Source organism: Cladophialophora yegresii (assembly GCF_000585515.1).
Source record: "Cladophialophora yegresii CBS 114405 chromosome Unknown aczIN-supercont1.1, whole genome shotgun sequence".
Classification (NCBI taxonomy): Eukaryota; Fungi; Ascomycota; class Eurotiomycetes; order Chaetothyriales; family Herpotrichiellaceae; genus Cladophialophora; species Cladophialophora yegresii.
In genome coordinates, this window is record NW_006913045.1 from 4801430 (window position 1) to 4823813 (window position 22384).

Here is a 22384-nt window from a genome sequence, read left to right on the forward strand (position 1 = left end):
TTGGATGATCTCGAGATGAAGCATCAGTAGCTGCATGCAGATGAGGCTCAATGGCGCAACCTGTCATCCCCCAATCATGACAGCCCTGCCTCCTGTTCATGCAAGCTTTTGGTGATCTTAGTGCAGATCCGACAGAATAAGCTCAGTCGCTAAGTATCCCTCCTCCGTCAGATCAAACCTTCGTGCAGATCATGGGTTTCAGATCGCTCCTCTCAGCTTCTGTGCATTGTACCTCTGAACGTGGCGAGGCTCTTGATCAGGCTGGTTCGACAGCGGCGCGCCCGTCTTTTGAGATTGCGCTTGATTGCAAGCCACCTATGAGCAGGCTGGGACGTCTGCGGGAGGCGTCGGCGAGGGCCGAATACGTCAGATCCACACGCAGAACTGGTTGAGACGCTTTGTGACAGCTACAAACCTCATTTGGCAAGTCGGTAGCCTTATGGTTACTAGGACGACTATACTGTCACTGCCCCACACATGGGATAGTCTTCGCAAACGTGAATTTGAGACTACTCATAAACGAATGAAACGCTTCAATATGCTTCTCGTGGAACGCCACAAGACTACGCAACAAGCTAAGCAAGCTGGTACGATTTGTATTTTCAAAAAATTACCATAACGGAAGCTGTTCCGTTCAGGGGGAAGGTCGCGGGCGCCGTGGGGGTCCTGGACTATGAGGCTTGGGAGGGTCAGGCCGAGCCACTCCTGCCGCAAGGCCGGCTAGTGTGGTAGCCGCGTCGCTCTCTGACCGGTTGAGGCCGGGCCTGCCGTCATCGCGGGCTTGCTGGCGTATCTGGAGTGGCTCGGTCATAGGGCGAGGCGGTTCCATGGCGCGGGCAAGATGTGGGAGGCTGGACGTGCCTGCAGATGGTGCTCGAGGAAGTGGGAGATGCCGGGGACTTGCTGCTGGGTGATAGTTTGACAGTTGATCTTGTGATAACAATGGTGGCAGCTGGGTTGGACTGATCTGCTCCCTGCCTTGGGTCGAATGAGGGTAGGAACCGGGTAGGGCTCTTGGCGTCTCTTGGTAGCCCCGAAATTCAGGCGGTCGACTTCTCCATGACGATTCTTGCGTTGTGGGTGAGGGCAAGTTCTGCTGGTATGAGAGCGAACCTTGCCCGGGTGGGCTGATCCCGACGTTCGACATATGGGAAGGCACAGGTTGCTGCGATTGCACGAAGTAAGACAACCTCGACCTTGCGAGAGGATCATGGCCCGGCGCAGAATCCCCAGCTGAGGCGCTTGGAGTGAAAGTCGGCAGAGGAGGTGTTGCTGAAGGCGCACCAAGTGACAGACCTGCAGTGCGGGTGACTGTGTCAGGCACCTCACTCTTTACCGTGGCCGATTCGTCAGAGACGGAGCTGTGCCCAGAGATGAGCCCTGGACGGAAGTGCTCTCGACTCTGCAACGCTGGTGGGGGACTCCCGCTGCGAGAAGAGGGCAAACGAGGTCGCGGTGGTGCAGGGGTTCCTGAGCCCGTTTGCTGTGTCCCTCCACCGATGAATGGAGACGATGCAGAAGAGCCCATCGAGCTGCCTCTGAAATGACCAGATGGTGGCGCGGTTCCCTCGTGGCTTGCTTCAAAGGACTTTGTAGAAATTATGCTGCCACTAGACTCGGGCTCAAGCTTAGGCCGCTTTGCCTCTGCTGTTTGCCCGTGTTTGGCCTTGAAGTCGGCGAGGTAGGCCATATACTCCTTGTATTCATCCGTCTTGCGGTACACGGACAGCTGGATGTTATACCTCTCCTTTGCCGCGCTTGCCTGGGCCTCGAATGGCTCTTTGCCAGCTGGATCCAACTTTTGCCATCGGTCTCCAACAAGTTTGGCTATTTGTGTAAATGATAGGTTCTGGTCTTTGACTTCCTCCCTTATTCTATTAGAAAATATCACGTAGGCAGAAGGAGGGCGCTCGGGGGCATTCTCATCGGGCTTGGGATGACGCCTGTACTTTCTCTTTGCCTCGGGGGGAGGGCCAGATGGCCTCTCGGCCTCTGACGGGCCAGCGACGACAGCTTCGGTCGCTCTGCCACTCTCTGGCTGTGCCTCCTGGGCAGCAGAGCCGAGGAGTCGCTCGAAAGGGATTCCTCGGTATTCAGCGATCGCCCGCTGTAATTTCTTGGGAAAAAAATGTCAGTCTGAGCGGCTTCCGGCAACTGAAGTCACGGGCGACTCACCCTTCGATGGCCAAGTTTGACATTGAGGGCGTCGCTATTACTAGGTCAGTGTGTCATCGACGGGCCCAGTTGGGAAGAATGCTTACAAGTCACTCTCTTGAATATCGGTCAAGGTTTCCCAAGTGTCGAACCCTTCACTGATGAAAAGGTCGAGATACTGCTCAAGGCCAAGGCGCTCGAGAATGGGTGCGAGATCGCTCATTCACGCAGACGTAGTATGTCATCGAACCAGGACTGTTGCAACCCTCTACGGAGCGATGCTCGACGACCGAGCCACTCAGCCTGGCCGATAGGCTTCCCAAGCTGTACGACGAACCGCGAAATACGCCGACCTCTTTGGCATGTGTAAGCTTCGTAGTAGCCACGCAGATCTCAACCGGTCGTGGCCTGATAACTCTTCGCTCGACAAATATAGTAGCTGTGCTTCCTTGATGATCATAGAGCTATGGGAGGATGGCCCTAGCGTTTCTTGATAGCCAGTCGACAGACGTCGTTGTTGCGCGCTGGTGATAATGTCTGCACAGCTCTGGCCTAAGTCGAATTCCAGTTGTTCAGAAGAGGGAATACCCCCTTCGATACTTGGTGACTAAATTTGATGACCGAGGATGTGATGACAGCGATCGGGGTGCGATTCTTCAGGGTCTTGGGGGATCTGCCTCGATACCACACAACTCTCCAGTGGCATATAGTGGGGTCAGGACAGGCGAGAGGGACAGCGAGCTGCAAGACCCTGGTGACGGCAACAGAATGGTGAGGCTCCAATTCGGATCGAGCTCGGGATGAGAAGATTGGGATTGTGTTCCCGATCTCAGACCGGGAAAATTGTGGTTCCGATGTCGAAGGAGTGGCAGCCCAGACCAGCCGGTAGTCCCCAGACAGAGGGGAGTTTGTGGTAAAAGTCGATACTCGAGTAACGCAAAAGGACTCACGAGAGGCAGGAACCCCGCCTAGCACCCCTGACAATGATCTGACGGAGAAGAAGAGGCGACAAGCGCCAGTGTATGGAGAGATTGGACAAACGGCGGGAACACGCCCCGGCAAAATAGTCTATAGGCTGGCCATTGTCTCGGAAGGTGGTGATGCGAAGGGAAAAAGAGGCCAAGGTCACAGAGTCGAAGCCGTGGATACCGACAATCAAGATGATGCAAGGACCAACGTCTCCGCCCGGTGTGTCTCCATCCAACGACTAGCGACGAGAATCATTATCGAAGAAAGGGTCCTGGGATACGGTGGGAAGAATGGATTTCGGGAGCATTCGTGAAGCCGTGCAGCTTCGCAGCGTCGCCTGTTGGAACTCTGTACCCGTAACCGAGCTGCTAGAGCTCTCTCACAGGCTGGTACTTCCCGCTCACTGGCAGCCTTTTCGCCGCTGACTACCCGCCAACTAAGAACAACCTGATTAAGCCACCTGTGGAGACTCGGTGATGCGCCGTGGAGGGGACGAGCACCTTCAGCATGATCACGGACTACCTGAAGGCAACCCTGGTGCCGCCCCCAGGCCGGATTACGGAAGCCCAAGAAGCTCAGTCGCCCGTCCACATATAAAGGGTGTGCGGCAACATGTTCTGTGGCGCATGAATTCAGCTCTTCCACAAAGAATACGACACGATACGACGACGCGAGTATATCCCTTTCCGCTCACTATGGTCTCAACCTCGACAGTAGGCGGTGTTGACGAGTGCTTGACTCGATCCTGACTTGTCATCCATATGGGCTCCGAAATTTTGGGTTTCGAACGCGCTGGAACTGGGGAAATGCTTCGAGGGTCTTCAATGCAACGGAACAAGGCTCTCCGAGGGTGCTGAGCGGCTGATACAAGCATGCAATGGGCCCCCGATAAGGTAAATCGAGGATCGGCCCCCTGCACCAAGTCGGGACATGGTCGACATAACAGGAAATATAGACGGCAGATCTGGCGGCCGAACAGAAACGTTTAGAGGATTCCCTCTCTATCGCAACAGTCGACGGGTTCGAGGATTGTCACGGACAAGTCGAGGAATGCAACCATGCTTGCGCAAGACCCTCTGGTCAAAGTCTTGAAACCCCGATTGCTATACAAAACCACGATCGTGAGAAGTGGGTGATTTTGTCAGATGTTCCAGCAAATGCTCGATCCCACCGACAGCCTTGGACCATCTTAGAATTCTAGCCTAGCAATCGTCAGCCCCAAGGCTCCACGTCGATGCTTTCCTGGCCAATCCGTCCCCGCGGAGACTATTATGAACATAAGATCGAATTCCTGTTTTGAGCACTTTTTCTGAGTGTTTAGTGGCTCCTTACAGCGGCTCTGTCAGTGCGGTGCTGCAGTAGGAGCACCAGGGCACGGGTCGCATTGCGTCTAATCGGGTCTCGGTAACGACATGTGGTAATGATCTGTCGGATATCCAGTGCCGAACAGTTCCCACGTAACGCCATTTGCTCCTTTACTCCACTTGATAGTACTCCTGACACTGTCTGCGAGATGCAGTAGGCTTGAGAAAACGTGCTAGCCACCTGAGCTTCACTTGACTTTCAGCCGAGGATTGTTGGCATTGGCCTCGCGATAGTGCAGCAGGTCCCCTGCTGCCTGTTGGCCACACGAACCTTTAAACAAGCGGCATGACGACGCTGACGTAGGAGCGTGGGTCAAACCCCGGGATTCGGCAGCATCTGTACCTACGCGATCTTTAATTCGGAAGGTTGTCCAGAGTATGCGACGGACACGCCGAGGAGCTGAAGAGGCTTGAATGTTTCATGAAGCGGTCAGACTACTCGTATTCTTCAAAGAATTAATTTTGTGGGATGCAATACGAGGTACTTGGACTTAGGTGGGGATGAGGAGCAGTGACCGTTCACCTTTTTACTGCTGAAACCGGGTACCCAGGACCCAATGTGCCAGTATTCGTGCGTCCCTGATCAGCAAATCGGCTTCTTTCGTCAAAGATCGACGCATCCGAGGAATTTAGGATGGGTTATGCCTCTGTGCCTAATGCGCTTTTGCGCTTTTTGGCAAAGCGGATACGACTTGGCACTTCCACAATTGTAGCAGACAACGTGGCATTTGAACAGCTTTGTGAAGCAAAAAGGTCCGGTGCTTTGACTTATATCTCCGCACATAACAGTTCCAGGTTCTGTGAATGGTAGTCGAGTTCGATCCCCAAAATCAGTGTAGGATGAGTGAGCTCTCGAGGTGCTTGATGTGCCTATTACTGTACTTGTGAGTTTCCATGAATCATCGCTTCAACCTTCGTTCGCAGCGTCGTGATGGGGACTTCGGACAGGGCTCGCTCATTCTCGGCTTTTCACGAAAAATTCTTTCCACATTTTAGGGCACCGGAAGCCATGGATATGGGGACGTTGCAGTGACTGGCTCTGACCCAACGTCTGCATGCAAGGTTTGTAGAGAATTCATTGGTCGGAACCACCAACTTGCGCACTGAAGTCTAAAACAAGAAAACAGGTGGGGCTTTCGTGGGCTGATTTTACTATAGCCGCAGACGTGGCCAAGCCTAATTTACTGTGGGCTGATGGGTTATTCCTTTATCGATAGAGGCCCCTCCGTCGGGGGTGAGAGCTGGGCAGTCGGGACCTTGGCTTCCGCGTTGGCTCGCCTACTGAACTCATTTTGTACTCCATTCCACCCAGTAATTACTGCGTACCCTACGCAAACATCGGGGGCAGCTATCAATACTTCTTACATTATTGCTCCTCAGACGCCACGGACGTACGGGAAGACCCTGCGTCCATCCTCGCGTAAAACCTACAATCTCCTGATTGTCGGTGCAGGCCCGGACACCTTGAATTGGGTGCTTTAGCAAGCTCATTTCCGATCGAGATTCCCGACACACCACAGCACCTCCACATCTGGAAATGGCACAACAGAAACCCAACGCCCAGAAGGTGGACGAGCAGTCCCAATCAGACCGCAGCCCAGAGGACGCCAATCCACAAATGCTAACTTCTGAGATGGCAAAGGTATGCCAACCCTACCAGGAGCTCGAGTGCTATTCCGTGTTTGCTTGCTGACTTCTCCACGACGGCTCATGAGAAAAGGCATTTCAAGAACTTGCACAGTCAGTGTCTCCACCCTCGTGTTCTGTCCCCTTCCCGGTCCACTTGCTGACCGCCTTTGCAGAGGAGAACGGACAGCCTCTGCCCTAGAGTCCAAGCTGGACGGAATACATCGGAACCTTGACCGTCTCTTGGCGAGTTTCGAAGAGATGGCTCAATCCAGTGCAGAGAATAAACCTTCAGGTCCTCCCACCTCGAATTAGCTTCACGCATACGCGGCGCAAGACGCATGGGCGGAACCACCTTTTCACACGTGCCGGTCGGCTGATCCTACAAGCCACCGGTCTTATGCCTGTCGCTTGGGACTACCTCCACCGTGTTCCTCGTCGTCTAACCGAAGACTGAGATGCCATTGTATTCTGAGAATTCGTGAAGGGGAGTCTCCAGGACATTTACGCCCCTAAAAATGCTTGCAGCAGCTTCACGACTGCTGGAAGATGGGTTCGAAGTTGAACCTCCCGTTGACCTTTTCAACAACGCCAACTTCGGTGATCACTCCATCGATGAGCTCGGCAGGGGTCACATCGAACGCAGGATTCCATACCTCAATCCCAATCGCAGCGGTGCTCACCACCTCTGAGCCTTCGTCCAGGAGTAGCTTTCCCTCCGCGGTGACCTTTGGGCCTTTGATCCTTGTCACTTCCTCCGGCGCCCGTTCCTCGATGACGATATCTTCACCTGAAGCTGTGTCTCGGTCGATGGTGGTTCTGGGAGCAGCAACCAGAAATTTAACACCATGATGGCGTGCAAGCACAGCTAGAGAATGAGTTCCAATTTTATTCGCTGTGTCGCCATTCGCCGCAACACGATCCGCTCCCACTACAACCGCGGCTAGACGGTCTCCCTCCTTGTTCATCAACGCACAAGCCATTGAATCTGTGATCAACGTGGCCGGGATCTCGTCGTGGACCAACTCATATGCAGTCAATCGCGAGCCTTGGTTGTACGGCCGAGTTTCCGAGCAATACGCCCGGGTGAGCATGTCGGCGCTTCTTAGTGACCTGATCACACCGAGAGCGGTACCGTAACCTGCAGTGGCTAAGGAACTGTGAATCTGGTCAGCCAATGCCGCTTTGCCAGGCAGTCCCTCCCTTACCCTGTGTTGCAATGTGTCAAGACTTCAAGCTGTTGAGATGTGTCTGCTTTCCTCTTCCTCCCTGCCACAGTATTCTCTTCAATCCACCGGGCGCCATGCTCACCAATGGCTTTATTGTCAGACACATCGTCAACCAGCATTTGTTCTGCAGCCAAAATATATGCTTCAGCGACAGACTTCGCAGATGCTTCAGATTGTAAGGTCGCTCGCTTCGTCACAATTTTCAGTTTCCCAACAGCATCGCCCAAGTTGACTGCCGTGGGCCTGCTCGTCTTGAGGTAATCTAACCGCTGGGCAATGCTGTCCTTAACATCATTTGGCACAGCAGGTAATCTCCGCGCGACGATCTCGTTTCCAATTTCAACAGCAAGGGCCAGGGCAGCGACGATGGCGATTGCTGGTGCGCCGCGAACCTTCATCTGCTTGATAGCGGCATGAGCTTCTTCGCAGGTCGACATCGCTACATACGTCGTTCGGTGAGGCAACTGGAGCTGATCGAGGATGCGCAAAGCTGGCCCGGAATGGCCCGAAGCGGGCTCATACTGAATTGCCTGCAACACCATTGCTGACGGGGATATAGATGATTACGATTAACCGGGAGACTAGGTATGTGCTCACGACGAATATAAGTCTCTCACATATTTGCCATCCTCAGTTGCACTGTTTGCCGCCCACAACTTTTTCTCACGCCATTGCGGGGTAAAAAACTAGACAGATTTTGTTACCCCTCACCACATATTGTTGGCGTGTCGGGCTTTCTCGCTGCTGGCCACGTGCGTCTGAGTTTCACCTCAGTTTTACCTTTACGACTAGCACTACTGTAATGGCAAAGTCAGCAATCGCTGAGGTAGCCCAGTCTGGCTTTGCTCCAGCTGCTGCTTATGATGCCTATCGCCCGACATATCCGGACGAGGCAGTCGCGCAGCTCCTGCAAGCACTGGAGGTCACGGGCGTCAAAGGAGCAAAAGTCGCCGATCTCGCAGCTGGCACTGGCAAATTCACCGAGATACTAGCAAGAAGACCGGAAGAATACGACATTGTTGCCATCGAACCACACGATGGGATGCGAAGTCAATTGGAGCAGAAGAGCCTACCTCGTGTGCGGGTCGTGAAAGGAACGGCGGAGAACATGTCGGACGTGCAGGATGAGAGTCTGGCGGCCGTCCTCGCAGCACAAGTGAGTATAGGCACGGAATTGACTGGGTAGCAGATTGTTGATCTGCTTCGTAGTCATTTCATTGGTAAGTATCAACGTCGCAGCTCGTCACGTCTCATCTTCGGCGAGGGCTCAAAATTTGACGACGCCTCCAGGTTTGCCAATATGGACGCCTTGAAAGAAATCGCGCGAGTGCTTAAGCCCACAGGCGTTCTAGGATTGATCTGGAATATCGATGACTGTACGCTCACTACCTAGTCCGTCCATGATAGCGGCGATGCTCATGATCGTGACCTAACAGACAACGCACCGAAGTCATGGTCAATCCACGACGGCTGGGAAAAGACCGTGCAGGAGGTTGTCTGGACGTTCGCCGACGATGCGCCACGCTTTCGGCACGAGAAGTGGCGGCAAGTCTTCGACGACCAAAACGCGAGTAATCCGCTGAGCTTGCATTTCGCCGACCCGCTGTTCGGCCTGCCATTAGGTGAAGGTTCCGTCGAGTTCACCACCTGGCTGTCGAAGGAGGATCTCTGGGGTCGATTAAGGACGTTAAGTCAGCTGGCAGTGCTGGAAGGTGAAGAGTTGGAGCATGTAAGAAGGAGGTTTGAGGAGAGTCTGGAGTCGGACGGCACGCAGGTAGATGACGCTGGGAGGATTGCCGTTCATGGTCGGACTGTCTTCTTCTGGACCAGCAAGATACCTGCTGAACCGCTCATAAGTGGTGGCTAGATGCGTGCCGGGCGTAGCAGTACTCTCGATGCATCTGTGGTTAGCTAGCCTCCGGCGTTGATATCGCTTCTTAAGAGCGCTGGCCGAACAAACTTGCTTCGTTTGCATCCGCAGCATCAGCGGTTGACAGTCTCTCGATCCAGACGTGTTTCGTGCTCCATCGATTCCGTCATGTCGGGTCATGCTACGCCATCGGTTCGTGGCATATCTTTCACGCTCCGCTCTCCGCCTTCCGATCATTCGAAGATCGGGTCGACAGCTGCGTAGCTTTTAGCGAGCGACATTCAGCGATCCCAGGCCCACGGATTGACGCGTCGAGCTTCTCGCCTCGCTCCTTGGTATTTTCGCTCTCCCTTCCGTCCTCCATCAATCAGATCCCAGACATTCGGCTCTGACTCGTCCGTTCGCTCACTCGCTCGAGATGTAAAGCACTAAACACCGCAAAATAATCGTCAGCCTCGGCACCGGCGCAAAAATCCATTCAGCGGTCGGCACTCAGGCGTTTTACACAGCTAGACCATTCGGGTAGTGCGAAAACGTACCGTTATTCCCCCTGACGAAGGCGTCGCCATACCTCCTCCGCAACTTGCCCTCGACGTACTCTGCGCACTTCTCCAGCGCGATGTTCATGTATCCGTCCACGCTTTGTAACTCGCCCTTGTACACGACGCCGGAGTTGAGCTTGACCGTCACGGGCACGCCGATGATCGAGGACAGGAAGGAGGCCGGATCTTTGGGGTCTGCAGCAGTTATCGAGGTTGTGTTTGTGTTTGTGGTGTGGTTTTCTGCCATGTTTTTGTGCTTCTGGACTCTGTCTTCTGGCCTGCCTTTTTCGGGACGGGAGTTTGGGCAATCGGTAAGGTCCTGGGTGGGAAGGTGGGCTGGCTAGCAAGGTATGTGCGGCTTCTGACCCTAGGTAGGTAGCTTGAGGACGGACGGGCAGAGAGGCGTGAGGTCGGTTGTGTTTGTGGAATTTGTGCTGTCTATGCGGTGAGTATATGCGCGTGCGGTAGAGGAGCTGAGGAGTAAGTACGGTAAGGTTGTGGTGATGGTGCGCAATGCCAACTGTGTATTCGTTTGTGGGCCGAACTGTACGAGTGCGTATATGTATTAGTGCATACTCCGTACTGTGTAGAGATAGCCAGCCTCGCAGATGCAAGGGACGCGGGGCGGACGGGCTTGGCAGCTCAAGCAATGAGTTATGTAACTGCTCCTCACTGGGCGCATCTTGACACTCATCCGACCCGCACCGCCTGTAGGCGCTCCTCACCTCATCCTCGACTCACTTGTCCTTGACTCCTTGTCAAAGTAAATCTCCGCTATTCTCGGTCACACTACAGTATTCCTGTTCCGCACGACTGGAAATCATCAACGATGAAGATCTTTCATGCTGGGAGAGATCAATTTGTTGGCCTAGTTCATCGCATGGCCATTAGCAGTCGCGACCATTCAAACAAATGAGCCACCTCCGTACCACCACGAAGTCTGAAAACGACTCTTGGCCGCCTGTGAGGCTTCGGACTTGCCATCTTTCGACACCCACACAACAGCCTTGGACCACACACGCTTTCTGTCATAATTCTTGCCGTCACTGGTTCCATACCCGAGTATCAGCGGCTGGACCACACACGGGATCGGCCTCCCGTCCAGGGACACATCACCTTCCTCCACACCCACGGCTCGTGCCAGCTCCATTCTTTCGTCCGATACTTTGTACACATCCCTCTCGAACGAGTTAAGGCAAAAATACTGGACGTCGTACTTTTGTGACCAGATCTCGATCGCAAAGTCCCCAAATGCCGCGACGATGCTGAGCAGGTCCCCTTTGGCGACTTCATCCAGTCCAGACCGCACGAAATCCTTGCAGAAATCGAGGAGCTCCTCCTCCATATACTTCTTATACGCGTTTTGAATCTTCTCTCGCGCATACGGCGAGCCAGCAAGCGTCTCCACAGTCGCTGCGCGCCAGGCATGAACCCCCGCCTCGTGCCCCTCGTGGTCTGTCAAGTCGTGTCAGTTTCGAAATGCTCGAGTCCTGTCATCCGGAAACTTACAACTCATCATTTTCTTCAGCAGCCTTCCCATGGCAAGGTCGGTATCGATGCGTTCTGCCTTTGGAAGATTTACATTCGTGATAGGGCTGGAGTCCTCCGCGAACCAGAAAGGATTTCTCAAGAAGTCTTGACAGAAACGCCTCGCAAGAGCAGTATTGAGCAGTGTGTCGATCGCCGTCTCATCTCCAAAGTCGAATTCCAGATTGGGCTGAGCTCCCAGCTCGGCGACCCACCGGAAAATCCCATACTTTTGCCATTTTAATTTACTGTCAGTATCGTCGAGAATTGTTCTGTCCTCGGTGGCGTTGTCCCTCGCCCATTCGGCAATGCTTTCGAAGAGCTCCTTAAATTTTGTTCTGATTCGATCGTCTGGTAATGCAGCGGAGAGCGACCGGGCGAGCACACTCATCGCAGCGTTTTGAGCTTTGGTAACGGACATTTCTTGCTGCTCAATATGAGCTCGCAGCTTCTCATTTTCCGCTGCCGCTTTCTTAAATCCTTCATGGTGGTGCTCTGCCTCTTTGCGCAATGCTACTATGTCGAGCTTTTGCTGTTTAATGGTTTTGTCCTTGTTGGCGCAGCTGGTGGCTAGGGATTGATGCTGCCTGCTGAAGTCGCACATCTGCTTCTCCTTCGCCTCCTTTTCTTGGTTGTACTTGTTATTGAAGTACGCAATCGACTGGTCCTTTTGAGCAATTTGGTCGCTTAGGGTCCTTTTGTCCCGTTGAGCTTGCAGGAGGTCTCGTTGGCTATTTGTCCATTTCGTTTCCAACCCTGAAATGACGTTCTGAAGCTGCGCGATCTTTGCGACCTCGCGTGTTAGCGCCGAGATCTTATCGGCGGCCTGGGATTTTTCATTTGCGAGGGCGTCTTCGAGTTTTGCAATTTTATTGGCACTGTCTGCGAGTCCAGCCGCAAGCCCGGTGTCATGGTCTCGAGCATTTGTGCTTTGAACGCTGGACAATCGATCCTGAAGCTTCTGGAGTTCGTCCCGGAGCTCTCGGTTATCGCTCTCTAGCTTCGAAATACCTCGAAGCTCCTTTTCAGCCGGTCGACGAATCGGGACATCACTGACTTGTTTCTCGGGCCGTTGACTGGCGGCTTCCGAAATCTTTGGTGGAGATGCCTCCCGTGTCGGCTTAATGATAAAACCGAGATTGAGAGCTTGTGATGAACCCGGAAGGGATCTGGACGTATTTACCGGGTTGGCTGGACCACGTGCTTCTGTCTTCGATGTTCGTGGTTTTCTGTTTTCTGCTGAAGCAACATCCTCCATCTCCATGATCAGATGACCCTTGGCCGAGCAGGAAATTTGGCTTACCTGGACATCTCCATCGCGAGGATCAGGCTTTTGGGCTCCATGAGACATCGCTCTTGGTCTTGGTTTGGTCACTTTTGACTTCTCCTGTGTTGATTGTTGCTTTGCAGAGTCAAGAGTGACGGCCTTTCGCGGTCCCTGAGAGGAAGACATTGGGCATGCGAAACTCGAAGATTGCTTCAGGAGGCTGAATTGATAGATTTGGCCTCTAGGACTTTTACCGCCGCAATTGTGCTCAGCCGCGGTCGGTTTGCCTGCTGCGGGCCATTCAAGGCGGGCTGCTGAAGGATGGTTGCACAAATACGAGGACTTGCATGCATGGGTGGAGTTGGCATTCCGCTAACTTTCAGTTCTTTTCCAATCCGCACATGAAGAGTTTGGGTCGGGGGCGGCTGGCGGTAAAGTGTGGCTTTGTACTGTACGGTAACAGGTGAAGGTGCGAATCAGGCTGAGACCAAAGGTTGCCTTGTGCCCGATGGGGGCGGCACTTCCTGACGAGTCTCCCCTTCCTCAAACAAGAATATTTGAGCATTCATTTCAGCCGCATCGAGAGCGTGCTCATTGTCGAACTCGTCAATCCGTAGGTTTGTTCGTCGCCGCAAGCTGACACAATGGTCCAAGGTCTCCAAAATCAAGTTCAAGCCCTCTCGCTGAGACATGTCCCGGCTCGGAGGACAAAATTGATCGTTGGAATAGATTATGGCACCACTTTCACAGGTAAGCTCACTCGAATCATTTCGAGCCCCGTTCGTTGATGGCTGCAGGGGTGGCATTTGTCCACGAGAACGCTACGGATCCGAAGGAGATCAAAACTTTCACGGACTGGCCTGGTGCTTTACGCGAGAACAACGAGCACAATGAGAAGACACCATCCGTGATATCCTATGCCTCTGAGAATCCTGAGCAGGAAGGCCAGGATGCTTGGGGTTACGAGGTAGAGCCGGGGAGTAAGAGCTATGCTTGGACGAAGCTCCTCTTAGATGCACGCTCGCAGGCTGCAAGGTATGATGACCCAACTTTGCGCACTCATATGGGCCGCGGCTTGCTGCAGCTCCCGCCAGGCAAGAAAGCTGTCCAGGTCGTGGGTGACTATCTCAAGAAAGTGCACGACCATCTGATAGACGCCATCATCGAGAAGTGTGGTGGCTCTGATATTTTGGATGTCACCCCGATCGAATACTGGTTGACCGTTCCTGCCATCTGGTCAGACAAAGCCAAGGCTGCCACGAGGGAAGCAGCCCTGTATGCTGGGTTTGGTTCGAGAAGGATAGACGAAATCAACCTCATTCCGGAACCCGAAGCGGCTGCGATGTTGGCTCTCAAGACCAGTGTGTCGGAGACAGATTCCTTGGTTAAGCCGAACACTGGCGTTCTCGTCTGTGACTGTGGTGGAGGCACTGTGGACATCACCAGCTACACCATCGCCCGCACTGTGCCGACATTGGTGCTGAATGAGTCAAGCAAGGGCGATGGCGCAAAGTGTGGTGGCACGTATATCGACCGGAACCTCCACAAAATGATGGCCGAGCGCTTTGGCAAAGCATTCACAAGCCTGCCAGCTGACCGCACCGGACCGAACAGCCGGTTCATGGTCACCTTCGAAAGCAGGAAGCAACAATTCAGCGTTGCAAACACCCGAAAATCCTACAAACTCCCGCTCATCATGCCGGAGCTCGAAAAGAAGTCTGTGACGACTCCCGGCTACGACAAAAAGTACAAAGACGTCATCCTTACAGAGGCCGACATGCTTCAATGCTTCGAGCCCGTCGTCCAAGGCATCATCGACCTCATAAACGACCAGGTACAGAGTGTGAAGAAAAGGGACGAGCCCGAAGTCAAAACCGTTGTCTTGGTTGGAGGTCTCGGCTGCTCGAAGCATGTGAGGGACTCGGTGAAGAAGTGGTGCGAAGAACGAGAGATCAGAATGGTGACCCCTTGGTCTGGAGCGTCAGTATTGCTTTGCCTCCACCATGTGACGTGCCGCTAACCGTCAAAAGATGGTCCGCTGTCGCACGAGGCGCAGCCCTTCATGGTCTCGGGGCCGTGAAAATCGAGAAACGTATCACCAGACGTCACTACGGGCAAGAGATAGCCGAACCATTTGTCGAAGGAGTTGATAAGACGTCGGGGCCGCTGTGGGACAGGAGATGGAAGGATTTGTGGTCAGGCGAAACCATGATCAACGGCCACATGCAATGGCTGGTTGCAAAGGTACGGTATACCCAGAGATGCTCGAGCACAGCTGACAATGTCAGAACACCGTGTTTGAGGAAAGCACCGAGATCGTGTCGTCATGGATCACCCACTGCCATGAGAGCGGCGCGAGAATCTCATCCAACAAGATTTACTCGTATGCCAAGGATAAAGCACCCAACGATTTGTCGGCCAAAGGTACCTACTGACCTACCTATGCCCCTGCGAATCGCGACGCCGAAAGCCACAGATCGCTAATATGCTCGGTGCAGGTGTCGTCACCGTGGGTAATCTCCTGGTCAACTTCGCGGATGTAGATCTGAGCCGATTTGAATGCAAGGAGGACGACGAGGGCGAGAAAGTGTGGCGGCTGAAGGTCAAGGTGTTTATCAAGCTCGGTGCCCGTCAAGGCACACTGGCCTTCAGGACCACAATCGCTGGGCAGGAATGTGGCGAGACGACCATGGACTTCTCCGGCCATTAAGGCAAAACCAAGTGCAGATATTCTTCGTCGTTGCAGCGTGGAATGCACGTGGAAGAATCCAGAACATGTATTTCGCTTCGCTCCCAAATCAGACAAACCCGAATATTTTTCGCAGGTACTTGTCCCCACTAATTAACCCCCGTAGTCCTGAGTCGCTTCATATCCACCACTCCCTCCGCTGCCGCCAAAGGCATGAAAGATGGGCAGAGCCAGAGTCGACAGTCCCCCGGTGAACGGCGCGAGCGCACTGCAGAGCGCGACGCCGCCGATCTTGGCGAACAGGACCGCCATGTTCCTCTTCTTCCTCCTCTTCAGCTCCGCGATTTCCTTCTCCAGCCGCTCCTTCTCGGCCTCGCTGGCGCCCTGCGTCTCTTCAAACATGCGCACAATGTCCGCGTTGGTCCGCTGCAAATCGTCCTTGTACTGCCGGACCGCGTCGTCTCGGTCTCGCTTGTAGTCGGCCATCTGCTGTTGGAAGCGCTGCCGGTCCTCGGCGCGCGTGTGCTCGAACCGCTCCGAGATCTTGAGCAGGTTCATCTCGGCGTTCTGCACGGCCATTTCGAACCGCCTCGTGGATTCGGCGCGCTCCTGCGTCAACTGCCGCTCGAGGGCGGCGATCTGGGAGTCGCGGTCCTTGCGCTCCTCAACGAGGCGAAGCAGTTGGTCTTGAAAGGCTTGCTCCATGCGGCGCATGTCTTCGCTGCGGTCTCGTTCCATGGCCATTTGCTCGCGCTGCATGCGGGTGAGTTCCTTTTCCTTTTCTCGGCGCTCGACGGCCAGCAGCTCTTGCAGTTTGACGTCGTTGCGGCGTTCGGCGTCGTCCATCTTTGCCTCGAGCGCCCGGAGTTCCTCCCGATGCTGCCTGGCGAGCTTTGTGATCTCGACGTTCAGAGAGCTGCCGGCTTGGGTGTCTTTGATCTCGAGGCCTTGTTCGACCATTTCGGTCTGGATCTGCAGCGTGACCCGGTCGCGGTCGACAAACTCTTGAAGGATCGCGTGGGCGGACTCGTCTGTGTTGAAGAACCGCCGCGACTTTGCGCCCTTCTCCATCATGTAGCCCCACCAATCCGCCTTGTCCGACATTTCTCGCTCTCTTTTCGCCGCCGTTTTGGCGTCTTCTTTGTCCCAGAACGTGGTCATGATGGTGACGTTCTTGAGGGGTTCATCGCCACAAATGTTGCGGATGACGGACAGGTTGCGCAGTAAAGTGTTGGTCATCCTGTTGTCGGTGATGCGATGGACATAGACGATGCCCGCCAGCTGCAGTCTATTCTTGTACATGGCGCTGAAGGTCTCGGCCAACTCGGCCAGTATCTCCGCATCGAGCCTGTAGGTGTCGTCGAACCCAGGCGTGTCGAACAGTAAAACTTGGCGGCCGTCCAGCAACATCTCGTACTGCTCGACAACCTCGGTGCCTGTCAGATGTCAGCCAGTAGTCGACCTTTCGCCGTGTGTTCTCTTACACGATTGCATATTATGTCCGACCTTGATTCTGTCCGAGTTCGTGGCATGCTGAATAAAATTGCTTTTGCCCGAGCCGGTGACGCCCATGACGGCGATGGCGGTGATGTCTTCCATTTCAGTACTCGCGGGCGGACAGTGGTCCGGCGTTTCGAGGTGTACGCTCTGGCGCGAAGAGGCCATGATGCTGCTCGTGGTTGTATCGTTATCAGACGAATCTCAAACCTCCTGTAAATGATTTTATAGCTGTGAGCAGGCCCGGGGCGGCTCTGCACCTTGGCCGTGACGGCCCTTATGAGGATGACCCGTATCGCTGTTACAGCTAGTAATGAGGCAACATACCTGGCAAGGGACAATGCAGCTCCCCAAAGGCGATCAGGGTGCCTTCTGATGCCTGAATTGAGCCTAGGCTCCTCGACCAGTATGGTCGAGAAGGCCATCGTGGCGACGAGTCAAGCCACCAGGGTTGTTAATTGGTGATTGAGCGGAGGAGAGGGCTGTCGCAGTGCATCAACCTCCTGCAATGGAAGCGAGCGACTCACCAAACCAACGAGCGCCCATCCCGGCTGCGGCTCGGAGGGGTTACACGAGCACATGCCTCGCCCAGCCTGACTCACTCAAAAGCCCCCATTGAACGGAGTAAGAGCCGCGGAGCCTGATAACGAGGCGCCGGAAGAAGAATCCCATAGTTGCTCTCCGGAGTCCAGGCCAGAGCGATGCTCAATGGCGGCATGACACTATCTTGGGCGAGGTATTGAAGCGTGCAACACACTATCTTGTACAGGGTGGAATCTTTGGCCAGGCAGATCACGGATTGGATGGAGAGAGGAAAGAGTGAGTGGACGAAAGATGCGGCTGAGAACCCGCGCAACAGCTGGTGAGCTGGCATGTGTAGCTACTGCACCCGCGTCGGCCAAGACAGAGGTGGTGCGGCTTCCTCTGCACTTCCTGGAGTCATAATTCCTGGCTCTCAGCAGTGCCTTGCATAGTTAGATCTCCTCACGAGGGACTTGAAAAGGGACGTGAGCGGACACCAACCTTGGCGCAAGCGGAAGGGAGCACGCAACCAGAGCTTGCAGCGAAGTTTCGTACGGGTTTGGTCCTCAGCTCGCAATGAAAACTCTCGATCCCGCCGCTTCGAGAAGGGTGCTGCTGGATCTACTGTGTACCGTGTATGCCGTGAGCTGGCCAGGCTTGACTCGGTCTTATGCTTGTCGTGGGCACTCGAGCATTTGCAGCTTAGGGGGTTCTGCGTGGCCTTCTGCAATATCCACTGCTACCTACTGTGGAGAATACTCTCTTTCTGCGTATCAAATGGTTCGGTAGGTCAAAGCAGTTGAGATATTCACGTCTTGATAGCTTGTGTATCATTACCATCATAAGTCTACGCTGTATCTGAATCTCTCGAGTCGGCCACGTACCCAACGGGTTTGCGTTGGACGACTGAGCTTGTGGGTGACGGGTCTACCCGTGGTGGCTCCGTCTCCCTATTTTGCTCTCCATCCAACAGCGCCGAAGAAGCACGAATGACAGGTTCATCGCTGTGCCGTATCGAGATCTCGTCTTTCCCTTGCGGCCGGATCTTCTCAAACGCGACATTGCCAGCTCTGTCGCTGACGAGAACTCTGCCCTCATCGCTGAGTCCACTGTCGTTGTAGTACTCGGCAAACGCCCCTTCTATCCCACTATTGCTTTTCTTGCTTGTAAAGGCGGCCTCGCGGACTTCTGGTTCCAGCAACGCCGCGATAACCCCACCTATGCTCAGCCGAGCTTGGATAGACCGCGATCGCCTCGGCTGACTCGCCAGCGCGATGATGGCTAGGATGATACCTAGCAGCGCGTATATGAGGTTGAGAACAATCAAGACGTAAAACGGGGCCTTTGGGAGTCGCGTCACAAGTAGACGCTCCCTGGTCTGCTCGGCGAGATTGGGGCTTGCAACCGTCAATCCTGACACCATGCTCAGCGTCGTCTCACTGAAACGCTGTGCAAGGAAGTCTGCAAATTGTTGAGAATTATTGGATTGCACACCTCCGCTTATAAAAGCCCCCTCCATGACGTTCTGGGTATATGACAGATAGTAGATGAATGTGAAGACAGCATTGGAGGCGAGAAGACCGTCCACCGGAGTTGTCGTTCCGCCCGCGAAGCTGCCGTTGATCATCTTGTAATCCAGTTCGAAGAACGTTGAATTGCAAGAGAAGATAAAGCCATAGTCAGCGTCGGCATTATTCTGGACCGCCTCGGGATCAGCAGCCAATGCGCTCGAGACCGCCACACGAGCACCCGTAGCAAAGTAGAACGGGTTGGGAGAGTCGGGTGCGGTGCCGAAAGGTTCCGCGAAGTCTGGCTTTCTGAAAAGCTGCAGGAAGAACCCGTTGGTGCTTGCGATCTCAGAGGAGATAGCAGCCTGGGAATCGTCATCAAGCAGAGAACTGTTGAAAGGGGTACCAGTGTTGTTCGACAGACCACCGAAGAGGGTGGGGCCGCAGTCATAAGGCATGCCCCTCGCCAACTGGACCTGCGAGTTGCAGCCTTGCGGAAAAGGACACCAGGAAGTCGTTTCCAGATGACACTGCTTGCTGACAGGCGTGCATTGCGTACTCAGCGCGAAGGTTTTCGCCTGGAAATCAAGATCAGGATGCCGGTCCGCGGCGGTGAGGTAGGCGAGGTCTCGACCATCCAAATGAGCCGGCAAGACAATGTTGGTGCTTGAGAGATTCATCAAAGTCTCCGTGGCGTTTGTCAGGCTCTCAAAGTAGAGGAGGCCAGCAAAGTTGTTCCCTATACATACTCCGCTGGCTCTGCTTTCGCCGTCACAGTTTGGATCCAGTACACGCCCATAACTGAATGATGGCTGGGAGACGGGAGAGATGGCGTCGTAACTGATTGTTGAGGTTGTTACATGCAGCCACGTGTCGACTGCAAGTATAGCAAAGCTGGTCCAGCAGTCAGTACCATAGATTTACCCGCAAAAATATGACGTACGTACCTGAGGGCACCAGCCCCAAGAAGACTTGAAGCACTCACCCATAGCAATGTGGGCTGTTTACTCCGCTGACGCCAAAAACAATACTGCAACCAAGACCACAGAGATCCGAAGCCGCCACCGACACAACCAATGATGAGACGCAGCTGATAAGGCGTTGGGAGTTTCTCCAGCGACGGCGCCTGGGATCTGCTCAAGTAGCTTTTGGCGAGCGGGTATGAGACAAGAGCCATAACAAACGACGATGCGAATGAAGTTACAGTGCTTGTCCAAGATGAGACGGTGATCAGTCTCGTTGCACTGTAGTTGACATAGTAGGCGTACGGATCATCAGAAACGGGCAAGCCCAGTGAGCTGTCGGCAGTGCCCACGCCGTGCGAGACCTTATAGGCGTACACGAGTCCCATGAAGATTGCTGTCAAGACAAGCATGGGCAAGCTGATGCAACACAGGGCCCAGTAGATATCGCGCAAGGCACCCTCTATTGGGTGCGAGTGTGCAGTGATCGGCACGAGTTTCTCGGACTCGGGGAGAGTTTGCGGATGTGTCTGCAATGCGGCGACGGCGTGGGAAGGGGCGGCCACATGTTGTGTTCTGGTCACGGGCTCAGTGGAATTGCGTGTTGTGGCATCCAGTAATGGTGCATCTGAGGCTCCCACGGCCATCGTGCAATAGGCGTCAATCAATTGCTGCGTGAAGATTTGCCGAGGTCAACCTTGGTCCAGTGCCTCCCAGGGAACTTGCCAAAGGGTGTTTAAAGACATTTTGCTTCAAGAGAACCAACGGCCGGTATTTTGTGCTTTGCTGGTCTTGTCTCATGCGATTAGGCTGAAGCGGTGTTGGTAGACGGCGATGTACCTATTTGCAACCGAGATTTGGGCTGTTTGGCCCCCTTGGCGCGATCGCGTAGACCTTGTTGGGGCCGTTTCGAGTCGAGGTCATTAGGCCTCCCATTAGGTGCTGCAGGCACAGCAGAAGCAGGTGTTGTGAGTGGCTGGACTAGCACAGCCACCGTCGCCATTTTCGGCGCAGTACACAGTAGTTTCAGAATGAGGGTAGTGGAAAGGTGGGCGAAGTGAGTGGTGACTCCAGAGTGAGGGGAAAGTGAATGATCATAGAGCCGGCCTGAGCAACACACGCGCTAGTTAAGTACGTAAGTATGTCGCGCATGAGCTTCATACATTTTCCACTTCAGCCGCCGACGAGACGTTTTACAGCCTGCTGAGCCTCTTGCCTATGGCATGCGACTGCCCACTCCTTTAGCATGTCCATAATGATCAGCCGCCGACCCTTCCTGATCTCTTTTTATGTGGCTTCCGGCCGTAGGCGACGTACCGCACTGCGCCTAGATCGAAATGGACGCGCGCATCCTGGTACGACGGAATGAACTTGAACCCCAGAGTCAACAACATTTTCTCCGAGTGGGACGAGCGACGACATGAAGAGGTGAGGTCTAAGATGATAGGAGCATTGAGTCCGGTCTATCCATCGCTGATCGTGCATTAGCTTATCAGTTGGCTTCACTTCGGGCAGTATTCAGGCAAGGAGGTCGAGACACTGGAGTCCGGTATCGACGAGAACCTGCAGAGGCTGCTGGCCTTGATCAAGCAAGAGTACAACGGCAAGCCGCTTGACATGGCCCTCTTGGCATTCTATTTCACTCTGGATGTGCAGAGCCAGATTGCATTTGGCGAGGCTTTCGGCTTTGTCCACGCCAACGAGGATCTCTACGACTTCAATAAGCTGGCTAACGATAAGTTCAGCATCATCGAGTTGATCGTCAACCACGACTTCCCCCGAAGTTTGATCCAGAGCCAACTGATGCAAAAGCTCATGGCACCCAAGGGGACAGATAAGTTCGGCCAGGGCCGTATCATTGGGATCGCGCAAAAGGCCGTTGCCGAACGATATCGGCCTGACGCCAAGGTCAAACGAGATATGCTTGACCACTTCATTGCCAAAAGACTCAGTCAGACGCAAAGCGAGGCGGAGTTGCAACTTCAGCTCATTGCTGGATCCGACTCGACAGCCTCAGCGCTGCGGATAACCATGATGTTGTTGGTCGGCAATCCCGTGGCGTACGGTAGGCTCGTTGCAGATGTGGACAAGGCGATCGCGGATGGCAAAATCTCTTACCCGACCCTCAGGTACAGTGAGGCTCTGGAAATTGAATTTTTGACCGCCTGCATCTGGGAGGGTGTCAGGCTGTATCCACCTCTGTTTGTGCTGCAAACCAAACTCGCACCACCGGAGGGAGAGACTGTCAATGGAGTCTTCTACCCTCCTGGGACACAAGTCGCGTTCTGCTGCGATGGGCTCGGTCGGCGCAAGGACATCTTCGGAGAAGACGCGGACCAATACCGGCCTGACCGATGGTTACATCCCGATCTTAGAGTTCTAGTGGAGTACTTGAGGACGACGGACTTGATGTTCGGTAGTGGAAGATTTGGGTGCTTGGGGAAGAACATCACGATGATGGAGGTACACAAAGCATTTGTTGAGGTAAGTGGACTGGTATCAGCAATAGATTGATGCGCTGACACGGATGGAGCTGCTGCGAAACCTCGACTGGGCTCTTGCCGACCCAATCAAGGGTGCCATCTCCATCGCTCATGGCATCTGGGTTCAGGAGAAGATGATGCTCGTAGCCTGGCCAAAACGAATTTGATGACTGTG

At 54.2% G+C, this 22384-nt stretch overlaps 9 protein-coding genes across 9 annotated transcripts; 3 read left to right on the plus strand and 6 right to left on the minus strand.

The window, feature by feature from the left end:
• Nucleotides 1-634: 634 nt before the first annotated feature.
• A1O7_01726 (uncharacterized protein) lies at nucleotides 635-2377 on the minus strand (the record flags this gene model as incomplete). Its single annotated transcript, XM_007755762.1, has 3 exons — nucleotides 635-2116; nucleotides 2176-2209; nucleotides 2262-2377. The coding sequence occupies 3 exons, from the start codon at nucleotides 2375-2377 to the stop codon at nucleotides 635-637; spliced, it is 1632 nt and encodes a 543-aa protein (XP_007753952.1).
• Nucleotides 2378-6646: 4269 nt separating this feature from the next.
• A1O7_01727 (S-methyl-5-thioribose-1-phosphate isomerase) lies at nucleotides 6647-7884 on the minus strand (the record flags this gene model as incomplete). The annotated part of the gene is made up of 2 exons (XM_007755763.1): nucleotides 6647-7271; nucleotides 7322-7884. 2 exons carry the CDS (start codon nucleotides 7882-7884, stop codon nucleotides 6647-6649), a joined length of 1188 nt encoding a protein of 395 aa, XP_007753953.1.
• A 260-nt stretch (nucleotides 7885-8144) lies between these two features.
• On the plus strand, nucleotides 8145-9209 carry A1O7_01728 (uncharacterized protein; the record flags this gene model as incomplete). Its single annotated transcript, XM_007755764.1, has 4 exons — nucleotides 8145-8498; nucleotides 8552-8562; nucleotides 8633-8718; nucleotides 8779-9209. The coding sequence occupies 4 exons, from the start codon at nucleotides 8145-8147 to the stop codon at nucleotides 9207-9209; spliced, it is 882 nt and encodes a 293-aa protein (XP_007753954.1).
• Nucleotides 9210-9713: 504 nt separating this feature from the next.
• Nucleotides 9714-10001, minus strand: A1O7_01729 (small nuclear ribonucleoprotein; the record flags this gene model as incomplete). The annotated part of the gene is made up of 1 exon (XM_007755765.1): nucleotides 9714-10001. One exon carries the CDS (start codon nucleotides 9999-10001, stop codon nucleotides 9714-9716), a length of 288 nt encoding a protein of 95 aa, XP_007753955.1.
• Nucleotides 10002-10658: 657 nt separating this feature from the next.
• On the minus strand, nucleotides 10659-12545 carry A1O7_01730 (uncharacterized protein; the record flags this gene model as incomplete). The annotated part of the gene is made up of 2 exons (XM_007755766.1): nucleotides 10659-11209; nucleotides 11264-12545. The coding sequence occupies 2 exons, from the start codon at nucleotides 12543-12545 to the stop codon at nucleotides 10659-10661; spliced, it is 1833 nt and encodes a 610-aa protein (XP_007753956.1).
• A 647-nt stretch (nucleotides 12546-13192) lies between these two features.
• Nucleotides 13193-15258, plus strand: A1O7_01731 (uncharacterized protein; the record flags this gene model as incomplete). The annotated part of the gene is made up of 5 exons (XM_007755767.1): nucleotides 13193-13298; nucleotides 13346-14528; nucleotides 14579-14792; nucleotides 14837-14972; nucleotides 15047-15258. The coding sequence occupies 5 exons, from the start codon at nucleotides 13193-13195 to the stop codon at nucleotides 15256-15258; spliced, it is 1851 nt and encodes a 616-aa protein (XP_007753957.1).
• A 132-nt stretch (nucleotides 15259-15390) lies between these two features.
• A1O7_01732 (uncharacterized protein) lies at nucleotides 15391-16902 on the minus strand (the record flags this gene model as incomplete). Its single annotated transcript, XM_007755768.1, has 2 exons — nucleotides 15391-16673; nucleotides 16722-16902. 2 exons carry the CDS (start codon nucleotides 16900-16902, stop codon nucleotides 15391-15393), a joined length of 1464 nt encoding a protein of 487 aa, XP_007753958.1.
• Nucleotides 16903-18103: 1201 nt separating this feature from the next.
• On the minus strand, nucleotides 18104-20373 carry A1O7_01733 (uncharacterized protein; the record flags this gene model as incomplete). The annotated part of the gene is made up of 2 exons (XM_007755769.1): nucleotides 18104-19658; nucleotides 19712-20373. The coding sequence occupies 2 exons, from the start codon at nucleotides 20371-20373 to the stop codon at nucleotides 18104-18106; spliced, it is 2217 nt and encodes a 738-aa protein (XP_007753959.1).
• A 718-nt stretch (nucleotides 20374-21091) lies between these two features.
• Nucleotides 21092-22376, plus strand: A1O7_01734 (uncharacterized protein; the record flags this gene model as incomplete). The annotated part of the gene is made up of 3 exons (XM_007755770.1): nucleotides 21092-21154; nucleotides 21215-22210; nucleotides 22260-22376. 3 exons carry the CDS (start codon nucleotides 21092-21094, stop codon nucleotides 22374-22376), a joined length of 1176 nt encoding a protein of 391 aa, XP_007753960.1.
• Between the last annotated feature and the right edge of the window lie 8 nt (nucleotides 22377-22384).